The sequence below is a fragment of the Geospiza fortis genome, unplaced genomic scaffold (genome assembly GCF_000277835.1).
Source record: "Geospiza fortis unplaced genomic scaffold, GeoFor_1.0 scaffold279, whole genome shotgun sequence".
Lineage (NCBI taxonomy): Eukaryota > Metazoa > Chordata > Aves > Passeriformes > Thraupidae > Geospiza > Geospiza fortis.
The window spans coordinates 3,257,956-3,280,040 of record NW_005054352.1 but is presented as its reverse complement, the minus strand read 5'-3'; the positions used below and the strand labels follow the sequence as shown (position 1 = coordinate 3,280,040).

Genomic DNA, 22,085 nt, shown 5'->3' with positions numbered 1-22,085 from the left:
AGAAGTTTCTTTAAAAAGCAATTATCAACACAGATAAAAGTAGGACTTGGATTTATTTCAGCAATTTCCTCATTCATCTTTGAAATGCATCTTTAAGGAGAAATGGAAGGTCCGTTTAATGCAGAACAGCATCAATTGAAATTTAGGATTAAGCACAGTACATATCTTGCACAGTGCAGTTGAAATTGCACTCAGAATTTAAGATGGGTAGGAAGTATGTCTCTGAACTGGAATATGTTGCAGATCCAGAGTTACATAATCTTAATTTCTTTAAAATTTTTTCACAGCAGTCATCCACTATGAAAAATGGAGTATGCAGACTAGAAAAAGATCCATCCATGACCTGTGTGCACATCACTGTATTGCTCCTCCTTTTTGTGTTGTGACTTTAGTGTCCTTGCATCTGTCAGTAACTTCCTTCCATGAAAGAAAATTTTCCCTAAGACGGTTCCCCTAAACTGTTCTTGGGATCTCCAGAGGCTTCCAGGAGTTCTTTTCCTGCCAAGGACATCTAAGCATTAAACTCCAGATTTGCATTCTTGTATTCATAAGATATTTTCATTTCTGCTTAGGTCTGATTTCAGTAGAACTGATGAAAAACATTTTTGAGAAGTATTTTGTTTTTTTCTGTGTCGTTGGGACTTCCATTACACAGAAGTGTGGAGATTTTAAGTGAAATGAGGTTGCTCAAGCACCTGAGATATTCTTAGATGATACGGATTTGTGTGAGTGTTGATGAAAAACATGAATCAGAATATACAGTGACTGATAATATACTATCATACAAATCTTGTGAAACAGACATGTAGAATGGAAGATATCTAAGTACAGAATGTAACAGAGCAGGCTCATGAATTTATGGTGATCAGTTCTTCATAATAAAGGGATCCAGAAAGACTGGACATAGTTTAAGATGGAAATCTTAAAGACAGAGGAGCAGACCACCCTATTAGGTGAGCCATCAGGGAAGAAAATTGGTGTTACAGGGAACTTTTGCAGGAACTCAGATAAAAAATTTTGGTTTTATGGCCCTTGGAAAAAGGGGCAGACAACTCAGGAAGAATATAGTGATGTTGGGTCATGAAGAAGAAAACTAGAAAGGTGAAATCTCAACTAGAGGTCAATCTGGCTGCTGCTGTAAAAGATAATAGAAAATGTTTTAATAAATACATTAACAACAGAAAGAACACCAAGGAAAATCTCCATTCACTATTGAACCTGGTGGGGAATATCACCAACGATGAGGAAGAGGTTGAGATAACTTAATGCTTTCTTTGCCTCGGTCTTTAACAGTAAAGACAACCAACCCTCTTAACTGGTGCACAGAGACAAAAAGCAGAGTAGACCCACTTCAATCTGGAACAAATTCATGAGAGACTGGCTGTGCCACTTGGAAACTCACAAGTCTATGGGACAGAGTGGGATTCATCCAAACATACTAAGGAAGCTGTTGAAAGAGCTCACTAAGCTGCTGTCCATTATTTGTCATCAGTCCTGGCTTACCAGGAAAATCATAGATGAATGGAAGTTGGCCACTCTGACACCCATCCCCAAGAAGGGCTGTAAGGAAGTTCCAATGAACCACAGGTCTTTTAGCCTGACCTTGGTACCCAGTGCAGTTATAAAGAGATCATCTTGAGTGTAATCACACAGCACATACAGGACAGCCAAGGGATCAGGCCTAGGCAGCAGGGGTTAGGAAAGATGAGTCCTGCTTGACTAACCTGTTCTCCTCTTATGACCGACTGAACTGCTGAAGGGATGATGGAAAGGCTGTGGATGTTGTCTGCCTGGACTGTGGCAAAGCCTTTAATACTGTCTCCCATGTTATTCTCCCGTAAAAGTTGATGGCTCACAGCTTGGGCAGGTGCCCTCTTCCCTGGGTTGAAAACCTGACTGGCTGTCCAGGTCCAGAATGTGATGGTGAATGATGCTGCAGCCAGTTAACATCTAGTCACTAGTGGTGCTCCCAGGGCTCTGTGTTAGGCTCAGTCCTGTTCAATATCTGTATTGATGATTTGGGAGAGGTAATGGAGTGTAAAGTGGTACATTTGTGGGTGGTGCCAAGTTGGGTGCATGTTGATCTGCTGAAGGGCAGGCAGGCTCTGCAGAGGAATCTGGACAAGATGGATTGATAATGTGAGGCCAACTGTGAGGTTCAACCAGACCAAGTACCAGGTCCTGCCCTTTGGTTACAGCACCCCCATGCACCACCACAGGCTGGGGGCAGAGTGACTGGGAAGTGGCCCAGGCAAAAGGACCTGGGGTGCTGCTTGACAGCCTGCTAAACATGAGCCAGAGTGTGGCCAGGTGGCCAAGAAGGCCAATGGCATCCTGGCCTGTGTCAAGAATAGTGGCCAGCAGGACCAGGGAAGTGATTGTCTCCCTGTACTTGACCCTGGTGAGGCTGCTTCTGGAGTTCTATTTCCAATCTGGGCCCCTCACGTGAAGAAAGACAATGAGGTGCTGGAATGTGTCCAGGAAGGGGCAGCAGAGCTGAGGAAGAGGCTAGAGGCTAAGTCCCGTGAGGAGCTGCTGAAGGTGGGGGTATTTAGCCTGGAGAAAAGGAGGCTCAGGGCAGGCCGTATTGCTCTCCACTATTGCCTGAAAGGAGTCCATAGTAAGGTGGGGGTCGGCTTCTTCTCTGAGGCAACCAGCAACAGGATGAGAGGACATAGTCCCAAACTACACCAGGGAGCTTCATGGTGGACATCAGAAAGAATTTCTTCCCTGAAGGGGTTGTTAAACATTGGAACAGACTACCTAGAGGGGTGGTGGATTCAGTTTCCCCAGCGGCATTTAAGAAAAAGCTGGATGTGGTACAGAATGCCATGATCTAATTTCCATAGTGGTGATCAGTCAAAGGTTGACTTCACTTGTCCTGAAAGTCTTTTCCAACTTAAATTGTTCTGTGATTCTGTGAAAGAACATAGACATTGGTTTATGTCATGGTTCTGTGTTTTGTATTTGTGACCAGAACAGTGTTGATAATGCATATTTTAGCTACTGCTGAGCTGTGCTTGCAGAGCACTAAGGCATTCTCAGTTACTCACACTGCCATCTCATTCAAGGAGCCTGATCAGGGACAAGAGGCTCACAGCTGGGACAACGGATTCCAGCTGGTCAGAGATAACCTGTGGCATTTAACAGTGTGCTCCAAACTAAAGCTGGGGAGGTTATTGCCAAAGTGTTGATTGGAGAGTAGCTGGGCATTAAGCCTGCTTGTGGGACATGCTGAGTAATTGCCTAGGGCTCACTTGAGAGTGTTTTACTTCTTTTCTTTGCCTTTATTTAATGAACTGTTTTTTATCTAAAATGATACGTTTTTCTCTCATCTGCTCTTTCAATTCTCCCACCAATCCCAATAGGAAGGACGAAACAAGTGACAGTGTGGGAGCCAGCTGTCTGCCAGGGTCAATATCCCAGCCTTTTAAAAATATAGTAGCTCTCAGGAATTTAGTAACTAACAGCTTTGGAAGGCTTCTTTATGGCAACAGATACCTGAAGCATTATTCCTGCAAGCTCAATTTCAGTGTTAAGTTGACCAAGGGATCTTATGCTACATTTTGCATATGTAGTAGACACGTTCTGGTATAAGGGTCCTACAGTCTAGGGAAGTATTCAAACATGGAGCTGTTGCAGAGTTGCTGATCCCACAGTTGCTGTGCTGGTCCATTTGTCTTCGTAAAGCATCATATAACTGTCAGGGCAATGGAGGTGGAAGAAGGAAAAAAAAAAGAAAAGTAGAAAACCAACTTTACTCCTTTGATTCCTTTAACTCATATAATTTCAGGTATTACATGTAACAACAGCAGATACATTTGTCAGAGGAAATTGTGGTATCTACAGATATATAAGACACTTCAAATACATAGGAAGCTATCTATCTCCAAAGCAGGTCAAGGAGCCCTGAAATCTTAGAAATCAGCTTGGCAGCTATAAGAACAAATAGATTAAAATCTTAAACCAAATAAATCACATCATTTGGTTTCTTCATGCTCAATTAGGTTGCAGTATCAAGTCTTCTAATTCACAAAGCAAACATCTACCATAGGCAATAATAATGTGGAAGAAAACATTCTTGCTTCTCATTGAAATATTCCTGCCTCTCGCTGGCTTAAATGTTGTTAGCTAGCTTGTGCAGGGTTGCTAAGAAACTGCAGTCCAACTTTTACTCCTGGCTTTGTTTACAGAAGTTATATGGTGATTTGCTTACAGAACAAAGAAAATTGTGTAAACTTAAATATTTGTTCTGAAAGTTTTTATTAAGATGTGACTATTCTAATAGAGGTGTTTCCTTTTGTCTCAGGTTTGCAGTTCAAGCTTTTGGTACCTCTTCAGTAGAATGAGAATGGAAGTCTCTTCTTACCTCCAAAAAGTATTACTTTAGATATTATAATAAAAGTGATGAAATGCATGCAATTGCAAAATCAAATTTGTGTGGTTTAGTCAATCACTTTTTAAAAAAACAGATGAGAAACTGCTTCACATGTATCTATCTCAACCAAAGCTTTCTTACTGCACAGATATCATAGTGCAGCCAGTATATAGTAACCTTTCCCAAGTATAAGAATGTTCACTGTAGGTAGTGCCTTTGGAATTTTCAGCAGCAACTTTCTAATGAGCTTTATTCATTGTGTCTAAGACTTTGTTTTCTAAGGATATCTTGGGTAAATATGGGTGGACTTTCCTTGGAATAGCAAATACATGGCATAGCCAAAATAATAATTCTGTCGTGTTCCAGCTCGTACTCTAGAGCTTTCAAAACTATTGAAAATTTTAATAGATCGTTGACTTTGGATAGCCATATTCAGAAACACTGATAACAGTTCATTAGTTAAAGAAGATATAAACCAGAAGATTAAATTAATAGGAACCATTAATAAAGCATACTAAGAGTTTCTGATTTGTGTAAATTAACATTGGGAGTGACACTAACTTGGTTTGCAATCTGAGGCCTTGTTCCCAAATTAGGATTAATTTCAGACTGAAAAGACAAAACCTGAAATTATGCTTATTATCCATATTTTTTGTGAAGAATTACTGTGAGGCATCATTTTTCAAATATCATCCTGAATATACATATGTCAGGTTTTTCATATTTCATATTTCATTTTCATTTTTCGTATTTCATTTTTGAGATGAGCAAGGGTAAATTAAAGTGAAGTAAAATATTGTTAAAATAGTATAAGAAGCTGTCTGTGAAGATTTTTTTCTCATTTAAATACACTTACTTTTATATCTTTCTTTACTTACATGACAGTTTTTATCAAGTCTTTCAAGAAAACTCTTAGAGGGGCAGCAATATACCCACTTTTATACTTTCTTCTCCCTTAAGAAGCAAGGTGTTTCTTTTTTGTGGAAATACTGTGGATTTCAGCCAGAGATACCTGAAGTCCTGAATGACCCAATATAGGTTACTTTACTGCTGTCATCTTCTGGCAGTATTAATATGTGAGAGAGGGCTGGTATCCCAAAGGAGGAGGAGATGTACTGGGAAAGTGGTTTGTTCTGTTTGTTATTTTTAGCAGTTGCCTTGGGAAGTTTCAAGGATACCTTTATTGGGCAAGAGTACAGTGTCACCCTGCTGTTATTCAAAGTTAAGCAAGTAATGTTATTAGGATACTGCAAAATCTTCAATTCTAGGATTGTGTTCTAGTCACTGCGACTGTTGTAGACTCAGAGAATTAGGAACAGAGAATTTAAATTTTGTGTTGAACCAGTAATCCCAAATATAAAGAATTAGATAAATTACTATTTTTAAAAGGTACTTCCATTTTTTTCCTTGTATAAAAACACATTCCTGATTTTGTCCTTTTCCGCTTACTAAGATGCATAACGTAGTTGTTCCCGTTACCATTTTGCTAGCCAAGATTTGAACTTGGGCTTTTGTTTGTCTTTTTTTTTTTGTATGTCATGAACAAAGTGATAAAGCTATCTAATCTCAGAGATTAAGAATGAGAAGAGTGTAGACAGGTATTCAGTTCTTACCAAGTGTTTGTGCTACAGAATCACAGGATTAACTAGGTTAAAAGACCATAAAGTCCAACCTATGATCCATCACCAACTTGTCAGGGTGGCACTGAGTGTACTGAGTGCCACTGGCACTGAATGCTAGTCTTTTCTTAAACACCTCCGGGGACAGTGACTCCACCACCTCCCTGGGCAGCCCATTCCAATGCCCCATCACTCCTTCTGTGAAGAAATTCTTCCTAATGTCCAGCCTAAACCCTTCCTGGTGCATCTTAAGAAGAAGAAACCAACCCGATGTGCTACATCCTCCTTTCAGGGAGTTGTAGAGAGTGATAAGGTCTCCCCTGAGGCTCCTTTTCTTCTCTATTCTTTAAGCTGTACAAAAAGAGACTGCCAGAATTGCTTGTAACATCCTTGTTCTAGCATTTTCCACCCTTTCTACAGCCTCTCAACTAACCAGTTGAGAGGTTATAAAAAGAACTGGCATTTGGTTATAAAAAGAACTTTTTGCTTATGTGGCAGGGGAATCTTGAAGTCTAAGAAGCCTCATGTGCTTCAGTTTCAAAAGGAGACAAAGTAGTGCTTTTCATTAGTTATGTCCAGGTAGTCATATACTCTTCCAACGTAATACTAACCTTGATGTTACTGTTGAACAGGTTTAATTCCAGAGCACAGGAGCTGATCTGTGCAAGTTTCACTTACAATTGGCTTGAGTAACTTAAGAGCAAGAGTTGGATTGCCTACCTTGAGAAGGTTACTGTACAGTTAGTATGAAAGTCAGTATGAGAAAAGAAGCTCAGCTGAAAGTTTTGCTGTCCTGGTGAGTGAACTGTTGTATTTCTTCTCACCAGTGTTTTTTTTTCCTTCCTGAAAAGAGGCTGGATAAAAATTTTGTCTTGGATTAAAGCATATTAAGACATCAGTAATTTTTTTTTAATTTTTCGTACATTAGACTCTATACTTGGCTAGATATAAATTATTTACTGATTTTGTTTGATTTTTTTTTCTACATCTTATTTCATTGGCTCCTTCAGACCATCTATTCATTGTTTGTTTTGAAAATAAAGAAAAAAGGCATATTTGTTTTATATGTTCAGTTAATTTTCCCACTCACAAAAATAACACTGTAAAAGGCTAATGAAAGTGTAGAGGCATATTCCTTTCCTAGGCTTGCATCAGAATTTCACACTTGTGACAAATTAACTGCTAATAGCGAACAAATGTTGAGAGTGGCAAGTCAGCATTGCTGCTACCCATGCTGTTAAGTTTAAAATTTGCGTGTCTGATGTGTGAAGTGTTCCATGTGTTTGTTTTAATGCTGTCATCTTTGATTTTGTGAGAAATAGATGAGATATTTTCAAGTTGTTCTAAAAGCAACTTCCCATAATCATGCAAAAAGTTATTAGCCCGGGGGACATTGACTGGAGATCTTCCAGTCCTGTGCTGTAACCACATTACAACACCATGATGCTGAGAAACAGTATCCTGCCTGTGATGACACCCAGGTCTTTGGCATTTTTCTTTATATCTCACATTGAAGATTTGTGTAACTTGTTTTTCATATTTACTCTATCATCTTTCTCCACTGTTAATGTCTAAATTTCTCTCCTTTGGGAAGTACTTTTATTATTGCTGTTTTTGAGCTGTAGTAGATTATGTTCTAAAGGCAAAATATTGATATTTTGCTTGCCTATGCTTTTAATGTGTGACAGTTCCTTTTTATGTCCTTACTCAGATGTACCTAGAAAATCATCTCAACCTTGTGTCAATTTGGAAAGTGTTTTCCACCCTCCAGATTATTAGAGAACATTTATAGATGAACAACTCTAAAATAATATTTTTTCAGTACTATATAAGACGTTAGTCTGGGATGCAATAAAGTGCATTTCTGATGTTTGCTGTTAAAATATGTTTTTTCTCCAGCTGTTACTAGATTGTAACCCTTCAGATACCACACTTCTTGTTGAGGATTATATTGCAGTTTAGGAGACAACTTTAAAAACATTTGAAAGTTTAAGTGAAGAGTTTTGCAAAAAATAAATTCCAACTCAGGAATTTTCCTACAAATACCAATAGATACCCAAATTTCCATTCTTTCTCTTCCATTATAACATTTAAAATTCCTTTATTCCTATAATTTTCTATCTCCACCAACCACATCGTTTAGTTCATGTTACAGGTTACATCCCTGGGATTCTGCTCTAATTTATAATAATGACTAAGCTGGATTTTTATTTTTTAGTACCAATGCATTGTCTTTATGTGTAGGAAGTTTCCCTCTTTGAGAAAAAGAGCATCCCAAGAGGGCACATCAAAGCACATACAGCTGTACTCTAGAAATGTAGAAATACCTGCAGACATCAGCTTAGTGCATATAATTTATTAATAAATCATTCCCTGCCTGGTGAAAGGCATATGGCTAAACTGCAGCTTCCCAGACTGAGACTGCATTGCCAAGAAATCCCTCATAGGTATCAAGTTTGGGAAGATGTGATGGGAGGAAGGTCTTTCAGTAGAGAAAGTGAGCAGAACTGATGTTGCGCACATTACTTGGCCATGGGGTAACCAGCATGTTTGATGATACAGTGGAAATGTAATCTTTTTGACAGGGCCTGTTGGATGTAACTACCAAAGTAGCAGGTATCCATATATTCCATCTGGAGCCAAGGAGAAATTCCAGCTATTTGTTCCATTCTTCTCCATGTGTGGCTTTTATCCATTCACTTTCTCTACCAAAATACATTCCTCCCATCACATCTTCCCAAACTTGGTACCTATGAGGGATTTCTTGGCAATGCAGTCTCTGTCTGGGAAGTTGCAGTTTAGCTACATGTCTTTTACCAGGCAGGTAATGATTTATTAATGAATTATATGCACTAAGCTGATGTCTACAGGTATTTCTACATTTCTAAAGTATAATTGCATGCTCTCTGATGTTTGAGTGATAACACCTCAAAATTTGCATGTGACACCTAACAAAACCATAATAAAAAGAAGGGATATTTGGATATAACGTCTTTTAAAACTTTTTAAGACAGGTCTTTTCATTTAAATATTAAGACATTCTTAAAAGGCATTACTTCAAACACAGAGCTACAAGACTATTTGGAAATACTTTAAAATAAAGAGGGATCTTTTCAAAACTTGTTTTCCTCTGTGATTTTTTAATTATTTACTTCAGGCTTTTCAAATTAATTCTATAAATGGGTAAGACATTTATTTACCAATTAAAGGAAACAAGTTTTCTTCAAATTGAGCCGAATTAGGCTTTAAAATTAGTCTTCATATGAAAAATAAACTTCAAATTTAGTCTTGAAAAATTCTCTGGTCAAGTTTGGCAACCAAATAATGAATTGTGACAGATCAATAGGAAATTAGTTGAGATAATATTATTATGAAATCTTGAGCCAGCTTTAGAATTAATCAGTTTCCAACTTTTCAGTTTGATTTCGTGAATAAATTACACTTTTCTCATAGGTTATATATATATCTTACTTGTCAAATAAACTGAATTATAGTCTTTGACATTTTAGCGGTTTAGTGTTGATCATTTATATTGCTTTTTTTTTTATTTTTTGTTTCTTCTCTTTTTTCCTAGTCCTATTTGTTGTTCTTGTTTTACATTAATCCATTCCAAACAAGTCATCTTAGTGTCTCCCATCTAAGTATCTTAAAAGGGTAAGGGCAAAAAGTTAATAAAGAAATAAGAAATAACTCTACGCAAACAAGCTGTACCAAAGGAAAGCAGCAGTGATTCTTGTCTGTAATATGAGCATCAACTTTACTTAAAAAGCACCTGTGTTCTCCAAATGTGTGTGCAAGCAAGTCTGTCAACCACCACGAGGAGAAGAGTGTCTGTGTACACAACTGATCTCAGCCTCAATCTGAAGTGCTTGCTGTGTAGTTTTTTATTTCTCCCTTTGACATAAACTTCTTTCTTTTTGGCTACTCAAGCCTTATATTATCTTTCTGTCTACATCTTATCAAGTTCCCATCTCTTTTGCTGTGTGGGCTGGAACTCTATATCTCCCCTTCATAACACCTCTCTAAAGTTCCCTGCCTGCTCTATCTTACTTGAGTCACATTTCTCCAATGGAGCTGCTTAACTGCACAAGGATGAGGGCATCACTTATTAGTAGAAAACACCCTGTGAAATCCATGTTAAAGGCAAAACATGCAAAACATAAGGACAGCTTTCCTACCATGGGGGCAATATGGATGGCAACTGTCACCTTACAGAGCGCATGGATCAGGGCTAGGCAAAGCATCACACTGTGGCTTTGCACAGTGGGGAAGGGGGTGAGCAGCCACTGGGCATTTCTTGTTTTTCTTCAGCAGCTTCTTGACATTGAACACTTGCAGCTTAGCTCTGCTTCCAGGCACAGAGCATACCTCTGATGTGAAGGGTGCTTCTGACATTTTTACTGCTCCCAGAAAGGCAAGTAGGCTTGCAGGGTTGGCCTAAGGCAGGACCAAGATGTGCCTAAGCTTTGAGTATACCTGGCATGCAGTCTTAGCCTCATCTCTATACAGCAGTGTGGGCATTGGTGCAACCTCATCTTCCTCATGGCATATTGTGCGTGGTAGAGGTTGGATGAACGTACACATACCAGCAATAGGAGTGGTGGTTAGAGAATTCTGTACAGACATTTTGTTTAAATGTAAGATTTTGTTCAAAATTGAGAACCAATATCTAAGACTCCTTTCTGTTGCTGTGAATTATGTATCATTGCTGTATGTCTTTATTACAAACTGTGTTTCCAGTAGACACAAAGAGTTTAAAGTGATGGTGAAAATATTAAAACATGTTCATACATGGGTATAAATTACTGTGAGGGGTTAAATAGTGTGATACATGATGGATAGTTGTTCAGTTAGCACCTGAGGATAAGCAAAATCAAAGCCTTTAATCCAAATGGTTTGTGCTTACTTAGAAAAATGTTTGTCTGACTGCAGGCATGGAACCCGTTGTGCTGGAGAAGTGGCAGCCACAGCAAACAACTCACACTGCACAGTAGGAATCGCCTTTAATGCCAAGATTGGAGGTATGTGAAACAATCTCCCACAGAAAAAAAAATGTAGCCAAAGAACCATTTGTGCTAAATGGTACATTCAGACCTTTCTCAACAAGAGAAGGAGATTTGTATGAACAAGCCTCACTGTGTTAGCTAGTAAAGCTCAGTTTAGAGTGGTCGTTCAACATCAGTACTGAAGGAGTTTGTCTGTGATGGCCCTTCTGCAGTGCTCTCTGGAACACTGCTTCCTAGTACACATCAAAAAAAACAGAAAGTCAAACTTTTGATGAAAACATGACCCCAGAATTAGGACACGGGGGTTTTCTCACAGATTCAGAGCTCTTAAGCCATGAACTTCGACAGACCATAAGTAAAGGTACGCATCAGTTATATTGCCTTATGTATTGATCCCAAATGAAACAGTCTCAAAACATAATTATTTTTTTTGTCTGTGGTTGGTGAGAATTTTCTTTTGATCCCTATGGGTGATAAGATTATTGCCTGAAAATCAATGTTTGATCACATATTTTTGTTCATTCAGCCAAGAAGTTTCAAGTGTTTTCTGTGATTTTTTTGTCATTGGCTGTTGAATTAATGTCTTTAGTGTAGTTTTATGACAACGATTATCAAGATGTCATCTGCATGTCTCCTGGGATGTAGCCTGCCTGTGATAGATTGTAATACTTCTAGTGAAGTTTATTCTGAACTTTTTATGAAGTTGTGGGATTGGTATATTGGCTTTCAGCTGCAAGTCTCATAGCTCAAACTCATTAATTGTTGCCTTTCGAAATAGAGCCTAAAATAGAGCCCATCTGTGAAAACAGAAACGTGTTTACCTATTTGTACACCAGAGGACAGTTCAAATATACAAGCGGGCAGAATTGAGACCATCTTTCCATTATTAAAAATACTGCATCTATTCTCTGCTGGATCAGTACAAGTTTGATCCAAATCTCATGTGAGCACAGATGCATTTCAAATTATCCAAAGCACACAACATTATCCTCACGTCAGATTTCTGTTTTTCTGCTGGGTAAACAAAATTAGGGTAGATAATCCCAGATACAGGATAAGGTTACAGTGATGCACAAAAAAAAATTCCTTTGAGGTGAAGAGCCTTCCTCCACAAAACTACCCTGTCAGAGTGATTTAGAAAATCAGAACTGCTCAAGTGAGGAACTTTCTGATGGATGAACAGGTTGTCTCGTGTGAACATGGCATTTAACTATGAACCAGCAGTTATGATATCAGATCTGTTGAGTTGTCAAACCAAAGTCAGAAGAGAGTTGGTGTACTGATGGAAATAAGAGATGCCTTCGAGAGAAGTTTCATTTTTGAGTAGAATAGTCACACAACCTGCAACAACTTTGACATGGCTTTGAATAATTCTCCAAGTAACAGTGACTTCTTCATAGTTTATTAATTATTAAGGATTAGGAGTGTGCAGTAATAATAAATATCCTCCAGGCATATTAGCTGACTCACAGTCTTTTCTAACTATAGTGTAAAAACTGAATTCAGATGGACACAGCATACAGGTAACAGAAACAGTAAAGACTAGATACTTGTGCCTTTTTGTTATTTATTCCAAAAAGAAAGCTGGAAATTAGTAACAGGGTATAAAACCTCACTTGAGGTGCCACCTTTTCAAAGGATCATCATTTGGAAATAAGACTTCGGGAAGCTCAACAAATAATCTGCAGAAAATCAGAGTTAAGAGGAAGTTCCAGGGAAGATAGGTTAAGCTTCCTCTTCCACTAAGTGAATATGTTTGAGAGCTTTGCTGCTGCTGACCTCTACTTGGCATGCCTCCTTCCTTTCCTTCAGAGCAGCCATAACTACTCATGTGAATATACTGTGGTTGTGTCAGCTCACTTGTTTCCCAGGGATTTAAAGGCCCTCCTGGGGTATTTTTGGAGAAGAAGCTAGAGTTGAGGTAAAGCAATTACATTCTTATATAGAGGAGCACCTGCTGACAATGATGTTGGATTTGCTCCACCAAGATAAGTATCTTTTACTTCAAACCAGAAAGTATTTCTGAACACATAAGGGATACTAATGTATCAAGCAGAAGGGAAAAAAAAAATCTGTCCCATCAATATGCCATAAAATACTGGCAGTTGAACAAATCCAGTTAATGATGTTTCTGATACTGAGTTGTTATCAAGAAATCCATTAATAATGCTAATTTTCTTCTAAATGTGTTTGTACTCCTTGTCGTGTTTACAAATATTTCAGAACATCTGATGACTAAGTTTCTAGGAAAGTCTGAGCCTTCTTTCAAAACGGTGTAAGTGGAGCTGTAACTCGTAGAAAAGAAAATTTTAGTAAAATTGCAATCTGAGTCTTTAGTTTTTTTACAGGTTATGACAAGTTTCTTATAAAAGATTATACAGGTTTCTGTGCAGCAAAGCCGCAGATACCTCTCACTAAAAGACAAACCAGTTCACCAAAGGGATGGATCTTTTTTTTAGATTTATACTCTGAAATAATCACGCAAAACAAATCACCACGTACAGAGCTTGTGAGACTTTTTATAGGAAGGCTTGGTTAGTTTGCTGTTATTATTGCAAACTGATTGTGGAAGTTGTAAAACATCTGTGGGGATTTGGGTGCTTAGTTACTTGGCTGGGCTCAAGTCCTGATGGAAAAACAGTTACACTGAATTATGGCACAACAGATGTATATTGTCTTCAGTTGACGAGGATTAGTTGAGCTGTTTCTTTAAGTTTAAGTCAGATGTTGAATAAAAACAAGAATTTTAAAAGAAAACTCCTTTCAGCTCCGTTTTGGATGTTTCCTATGATTCATTGAAAATTTGTTCTGAGTAAAAAGCCACTTATATTTTGCAATTACTGCAAATGTTAGAAAAAGTTTGTAGGTCTCTGAAGTCTTGGAACAATCTGCAAACACAGTCTGCTAATTGCCTTTTGGATAGCTTTTGTTGTGCTATCGCCACATGCCAAATGCAGTTTGAAGGATGTGTGATCAGCACACTTAACCACAGCAGACTTTGGGGGGTGGAAATAGAAAGGCAAGGAGGAAGGGAGGGGCATTATTTTCACTGCAAATATCCAGTGAGATGACTGTTGTTCAGAGTCATCTTGCACAGAATTACAGAGTCCTTTCTGTTGGATAAGACCACAGTCATCAAGTCCAAATTTGACTGATCACCACCACCTTGTAAACTAGATCATAGCACTAAGTGCCATGTCCTGTTGTTTCTTGAACACCTCCAGGCATGGTGACTCCACCACTTCCCTGAGCAATCTGCTCCACTGCTTAAACAACCCCTTCAGGGAAGAAATTCTTTCTGATGTCCACCATGAAGCTCCCTGGTGTAGTTTGGGACTATGTCCTCTCATCCTGTTGCTGGTTGCCTCAGAGAAGAAGCCGACCCCCACCTTACTATGGACTCCTTTCAGGCAATAGTGGAGAGCAATACGGCCTGCCCTGAGCCTCCTTTTCTCCAGGCTAAATACCCCCACCTTCAGCAGCTCCTCACGGGACTTAGCCTCTAGCCTCTTCCTCAGCTCTGCTGCCCCTTCCTGGACACATTCCAGCACCTCATTGTCTTTCTTCACGTGAGGGGCCCAGATTGGAAATAGAACTCCAGAAGCAGCCTCACCAGGGTCAAGTACAGGGAGACAATCACTTCCCTGGTCCTGCTGGCCACTATTCTTGACACAGGCCAGGATGCCATTGGCCTTCTTGGCCACCTGGCCACACTCTGGCTCATGTTTAGCAGGCTGTCAAGCAGCACCCCAGGTCCTTTTGCCTGGGCCACTTCCCAGTCACTGCCCCCAGCCTGTGGTGGTGCATGGGGGTGCTGTAACCAAAGGGCAGGACCTGGTACTTGGTCTGGTTGAACCTCACAGTTGGTCTTGGTCAACAGCTTTGATGCATGTCTGTCCATTGCTGACTAGAGAGAACAGCACCTAAGTCACAACCTTGTCTGTGTTGCTTACAAAGTAGACCACTTCACCATTACGAAAAAAAAAATTAAAAATCGTGTGATTTACTTTAGGTGCCAGTGGCAGTGTTTGAGTTATTATTCATTGGTTGGATATAATATTTAGACTGGCTAACAAAGTCATAAAGGAAAGCTTTATTTTCCTTCTTTCAAAACCAGTGTACCTTTATTGTCTTTATTTGGAATGAGAAAGATACTTTAATATACTTTAAAGGAATTGAGTACACAACTTTCACCCATCATTAATTTTCTGTGGTGAGAAGAAAATAAAATCCTAGAATCCCAGAGTTGGTTTAATGATTTTTTTCATGAAGCAAAGTTCATAGTGAGATCACAGTTTTTAGAAGTTTATTATCTCACAAAACATAGGCAACTTTTGTGTGAACTGAGAAATACAATCACTTTTTATTTTTAAGTCAAATAGAGTAAGGGGGGAAAAAAAGTATTAGTATTTTTTCAACAAAGCAGTCCTTATGCCTCTTGTCAATTGAAAGTTGAAGTCTTGGTAAACACACAAACTTCTTTAATCTGAGCTTATAAGCAAAATGCAGTGTGTCTGTAATTAAAAATATGTAAATTTGGCTTAAAAATAGAAGTAGCCTTTTAAATCAGAAAGAGCATCTAACTTGTAAATTGTGAGAGTAATCATCCCTCTATCATACAATTTTATTAAATTTTTATTTAATATTTAGTGTCCCTTTGATCACATGTCACACTAGCTGTGTGTAGGTCTTTTTTCTTGTTTAAGTTAAAACTGGCATTGGTAGTTTTCTCAGATTTAACCACAAAGTCTTACAGTTAGGAAAAAAGCCCAACTTCTGTATTTTTTCAGTTTTCAGATTTTAGCATGCTATATTCAGCCTAGTAAATATAAAACAGTGTGAAGTGTTGGGACATTGATTTGTCCAAATCCACATGAATGGATTCTTTTAACATAAAAATTCCAGATTATGCCTCAAAAAAGCTTCTTCTGAAGAGAAGGATGTTCACCATATTGTAATTTCAGGTTGAACAACATTACATATTTGTTCATAACCTCTTGTAATTGCCATGCTACAGTGTGTGGTAATCGTTCTGTACACAAGAGGGTTCTCCACAGTTTTTTCATTGCAGCCTCATACAATGAAGGAATGATGCCAAGGTTACTTGTCTGTTGGGATCCTTTTATTACATCTGTTAGCATGATTGAAACTGTGAATGAAGGTAATGCAGTTTCACTGCAGTATAAAATTCTTATCTTTAAGTGACATAAAAGCACTTCAAAATTCAAGTATTTTTAAAAATTTTATTTAGCATAAAACTTTGTTGTTGAAGTTTGAAGGCTGTATAGTGGATAAATTACTTATAATTTTTAAAACTTGGAGAAGGGTGAAAAGATTCATATCTTTTTATATTTTTCCATATAGAGACATTGGGAAAACAGATACCCAAACAGATTTGTTGTTGTTGTTTTTTTCTTTAATAACAGTAGGAATTCTTGTAGTTATTCAGTTCAGTGTCATACACAACAATTTTCTCTGTGGGGGGAAAAAATAAAGAAACATTTTGAGTTTGTCTGTAGAGTTCATTGTATTTTTCATTCTGAAGGTGTACGGATGCTGGATGGAGATGTGACAGATATGGTAGAAGCAAAGTCTCTAAGCCTTAATCCCCAGCACATCCATATCTACAGTGCCAGCTGGGGGCCCGATGACGACGGTAAGACAGTGGATGGACCTGCTTCTCTAGCACGTCAGGCCTTCGAGAACGGCATCAGAATGGTAGGTTGGCATCACAGTGCATTGCCTGGATCTGCTTTCATGTGCACCTCTAAGGGTACCTGTGCCCACTGCATGCAAGTGCTCAGCATGGGGCAAGGCAAAGGACTTGGAAGGAAAGAAGAAAACTTCCTTTGCATAAAACTGAAAGCATATTTTTCTTTTGTAGTGACCTGATGATCACTCTCATCTGAAGTATGAGCTCAGTTCATTTTCATCTTGCATACATAATCCTCAGTGTCTTTTAAAACTGCTCTGAGGGAGTGATGTAATTAGAAATAAATTGACTGAGAAATGCTACTTTGCACATCAGTGGCAGCTCATCAAATCTGAGGTGCAAAGAAATTTTAAAGCAAAACCTTTGCCTGTGTTTCCTTCTTTCTTCATTTCTGTTTTGCTTTGTTTTGCATGATTTCTTAATGTAAGTTTGATGATTTTAATAGGGAGTTGGGGGAGAAAAAGGTCTATACCCATGGGTCTTTTACCATTTTTGTCTGGTCTCAGAGAATTTACAGTACTGTGATGAAGGGGACACTAATGGAACTGCAAGAATGCAGAGAATCTTGCTCAAGGAAGTTTTTTGTTTAAGCATATATATGTGTTTGTTTAAATGTTGTACTTCATGTGGGGAACACAACTGTGAAAAGTTCAGCCTGAATTTCTGTACCAGAAGGACTCAGCCGTTTCCTCATTGAAATCTCAAGTTCTCAAACTGGGGATAAATATGTGGAATAACTTGCCAAGAGCGTGGATCTTGCCTACAAACATTATTGTTCCACTGTTATTATTAGAGCAGTAATATGAGAAGATACCCTACAGAACCCAGATGAATTTCATTTTACCAGCACATTGTTCTGTATGTGAAATAAGCACCAGACTATAGTGAAAATATAGCATTTAATTTTCTGAGGTAGGCTTTTTCTGATAACAATGCAGGAAAAGGTTGGTATATTTTTTTGAGAAATAATAGAAGTCATATTTGATACAAGTCAAATTATTATGTTTTACAATGTAACTTTTTATGTCATTTTATCAAACTTAGTTCTGCCTGAAGCTGCCCATGAGGTCTTGAATAGATCTAAATATTTCCATGTATTTGGATATTTTATCTGTCTCTGACTACGAAAGCTTCATTTCTACTCAGGAAATGGAAGTACTTTTAAAAACTTACATGAAAATGTACTGCTACGAAATACAAAACATTTAAAATTAACCTCTAATTTTCTTTCTTTAAAATATAATATAGACTGAAAGATTGTAAATGCATGTTTTGGGAATTACCACCTTCCCTGTTAGGCTGTTTCCAGACCAAGAATTACTTCAAGATGAACTGTTCTCTTTCTTTTTAATAAGTAATGTCTTTCTGTGTTCAGATAAAGGTACTTTCTCTGTATTTCCTTATACTGTCATAAGCTGAGTCATTTTAAAAGATGAGGGAAATGGAAGAAGAAAAGATGAATTTTCTTTGACCGAATATGCCAGAAATGGACTGATTATTCAAGGTCGTGTTTACACACTCAGTCAAACATAGATTTCCCTAAGGAGTCATAATAATTGTGCAATAATAATAGGCAGACAAAAATGCTTATTGTGTTGTATACAGATTACTCTCATTTTTCAGAAATATTGAACTGAACAGCAACAGTATAACATCTAGGATCACATCTGTGGCATAAATTGAAGTAATATTGTATCTTGGTTTTAGACATTTAAAAGGTGTGGACACTCCAGAATCAGTTGCCTTCCCTTTTAGTTTTGACACTCCCCATTCACCAATATGGAGAGATGAATGTAAGAAGATATAAGTGAAATAATAACAGTTTAAAACAGTTATTAAAAAATGAAATAGGAACAGGCAAAAAATAACTGTGATAATCAGTAGTTATAATGTTGCTGAATTTCATGGATTCCTCATGGACTCCCCAGAAACAAAGAAAAGCAAAAACAGCAGAGAAACCCTCCCCCAAGATAGCACTCTCCATGGATGACCATGTGTGGAGAGATAAGGAGAAAATGGCAAACAACTGTTACCCCCAGGATGGTTCCCTCTGCAGACGGTCTGGGGTGGAGAGAGAGAAGAGAGGACAAGAACAGCATAGCAATCAAACCTGAGCAAGTAAAAATCTCCCTCTTCCCCCCAGGTATCAACCAACAGGGAAAAAGAACAAAACAGAAAGAAAACCTAGAGTCCCTGGAGGCTGGAACTGGGTCAACAGCTGGAACTCATGGAGGAACTTTGCCTTCTCTTTAGCAAAAATAGCAGCAAGGGCTTGGACAACTTGGATTCCATGCCCTCCTGCTTTGACCAGGCACTGCTGGCAGTCTGGGGCAACCATATGGAGTGGGGGCTGTTCTATTTTGCTTTGCTTGGTGGTGTGGCTACTGTCTGCCCTCTTCTATCTCAGCTCACCCAGAAAGAACAAAAGAGAAGAAGCACTTTTTCCTGAACGCCCCCAACTTTCAAAAAGGACTAACAGACAGCCTGACCTCACTGTTCCTTTTCTGGCCACTGGGTCTCAAAGAGACAATAGCAACTTTGGGGACAGATAGATATGGAATACAATAACATTTTTGTTTACCCAGAACACATCAGTACAGGAAAATCTGGCAAAACCTTTTTTCAGACCTACACAAAGTTTGAAGATCGATTATTCTTAATTTATTATGCAATTATCCACACAATTGTATATTAGAATTTTAAAATGGAACAGCAAAAAGAAATGCCAAGATTTTTTTAAAACATTTGAAATTATGCCTGGCTGGCTTTATTAGGAAAATCAAAGGTAGTGCTGAATAATAACTTTGATTAGAGCATAATCAACCTCAATTATTATTTTAAATTTATTATAATTATTACATAAAAATGAAATGGATGCAAGAACCATCCATTGTTGAGTTTCCTGAGAGACTTGGTTCCATGAAAAAAGCACCTGATTTATCTTAAGCGCATATTATTCCAATTAACAGCTTGTGCTGTGTGTTTCACAACTATTATTATTTTTAAATCTGCTGAACTAATATGGTTACACCTTTCAAATCCTGCATAAAATAATAAAGATGACGGCATAGTTTTTGTGCAGAATTACAGAGAGACAACACATGCCTTGAATTGAAACAGACAAATCTGTCTAAAGAAAGGCTACTAAGTGAATTCATGAAATGAACATGTAAGTTAAATATACCTAAAAATTCCACCCAGGATCAAGGTAATAAAAAAGGAAACCAGTTTTTAAACCTGTCACAAGTACTATGATTTTATGTCATCTTTAAGGGTATTTAATCTAATTTTATTAAATTTGCATACTTGAGTTCAAAGAGAAGCCTTGGATATTTTACTATTAAACAATTCCTGTGCAAATAGAGAACTCCCATTATATCATGCTTTCAGCTGAGAAGGTCCTTTTCTTGAAAGTAGCATAGCTGTGTGGAAAATTCTAGATGACTGTGTTTTAAATACTAATGCATTAGAACTTGTAGACCTAATCACATCAAGAAAAAAATCCATTGTAATCATGCAGAATTTCCCTGAAAAAAAGCCAAACAAATGGTGGTAGATCAAAAAGTAACATATTCAAGGAAAGAATAGGTATCTAATGTCACGTTTCACCCTGTGCTCAAGAGCAAAGCTTAGCATTGCATAATGTGATCATGGCCAAATCATGTCATAAGACTGTGCTGAATCTGAGTCATGGAGAACACAAAAGCCTTCCTTGATTCATAAATATGAAATCTAAGTACATTTTTAAGATGCCTGTTGGTATCTCACAGTCAATAAGCACAATGCTATAAGCACTTGATGGAGTTGAGTTTGCTGGTTCATGGCTCCGCCATGCAGCGTTCAGGCTAGTTCATTTGTATTCATACAAATAAGTCTGGTATTCTGCAATGGTGTCAACGTCGTTTGGAGAGGAAAGCATTTCAGATATTCAGACTTGTTCTCTCATTGCTGTTTGGCAAAGACCAAATAATCAAGTTTCTGGGTTTGTGACCACTGTAGATATTTTACGTTGAAGGATTCCAAAGAGCTGGTTATCTCACTCTCCAATGTCTCACCAATTGCATGTTTTATGTTGTTTCTGTAGTACACATAAGGAAGTGTATATAAATCAGTAACTGGTCAGGTCATCCTTAATGTAATCTAGAGAGGGTGGAGAGGAAGGGAAATCTGCATGGAAACTTTGGGCACAAGCACCTTCATCTTATTGCTGTGACACCACTCTGTTTAGTGAGCTGGACTCAAGTCAAAATATTTGATGGACATTAGTGATCAGATGCTGTGTGGCTGAACCTCTTGTGCAGACTCAGCTTCATGCCTCCCCTCCCATTATCATTGCCCCTTCTCATCTCTCTTGCTTCAACAGCTTTGGCTACAGAGTGTTTGTTCCAAGTGCTTGCTGGGTGCAAGCACTTAAATCACTTAAAGTATCCTACCCACATGGAAGAGTGAGGGAGAAAAAGGAAGAAAAGGAGAAATCAAGAAGGAGGATTTAACGGTTATTATTATTATCATCATCATTACTGTATGTTTCTGCTCCAAAAATGGAAGAGATTGTTCATCATTTGCAAGTGTCTAGGCAAAGGTTTGCTCCCAGTGTTCTACCAAAGATGTTTCTATTACGTTTATTTGTCCTGTCGTCATGTCTCTGCATTATTCTGAGGAGGATGTGTTGCCTACACCAAGAGGAATTATTCCCTTTTACTTTGCCAGAGAACTGCATTTCAGAAATCTAAGGCAGAAATTACAGCAGGAAGACTTCTAGTCAAATGTGTCAAAATGGCTGGGGTTTAATACATTTCAAGTGATACCAAACAGATTTTTAAAATTACTTTTAAACTGCATATTGTGTTTTTTCACCTTGTACAGCTGTTTCTTAAGTCTAAATAATACATACCAGTGTTTATCCATGTCTGTGATCTTATATGGATGTGTTTTGCATGCATGAGACCTCCTACACATTTCCAATAAGTAGGCAAAAAATACTTGTTGAAAATCAATCAGAGGAATTAGTGCTGTACTTGGGGATGGTCTTAGAAGATATGACTTCTAGTATGCTGATATAATCTTGTGTTAGGTCTTGGCATTTATCTGTTATATAATTTGCATATATACTATGTATCCTGGTTGCATCTATGATATAAAGTGAACATGAACATGTGATGAGAAACATGAAGCATATGCCCAAATCTATATTTCTATATCTATATCTATATCTTATCTAAATATAGGTAAGATAGATATATAGATATAGACATATGCTTCAACATATTAAGTTAAACTTTGGTTGGCTCTGTACTAGAAGTGATGCTGATTACATAATAGAACTTGGAAAGTCCTTCAATTTTCTAACATTCTATTTCTTCCTGCTG

The 22,085-nt window shown here is 37.9% G+C and overlaps 1 protein-coding gene across 1 annotated transcript in view; it reads left to right on the top strand.

Annotated features, from left to right (window-relative positions):
- PCSK5 (proprotein convertase subtilisin/kexin type 5) overlaps nucleotides 1-22,085 on the top strand; it is a 229,539-nt gene that overhangs the window by 83,181 nt on the left and 124,273 nt on the right. Inside the window, 2 exon segments of the mRNA XM_031058930.1 lie at nucleotides 10,930-11,018; nucleotides 16,549-16,721. Coding sequence (XP_030914790.1) covers nucleotides 10,930-11,018; nucleotides 16,549-16,721 — 262 coding nt within the window.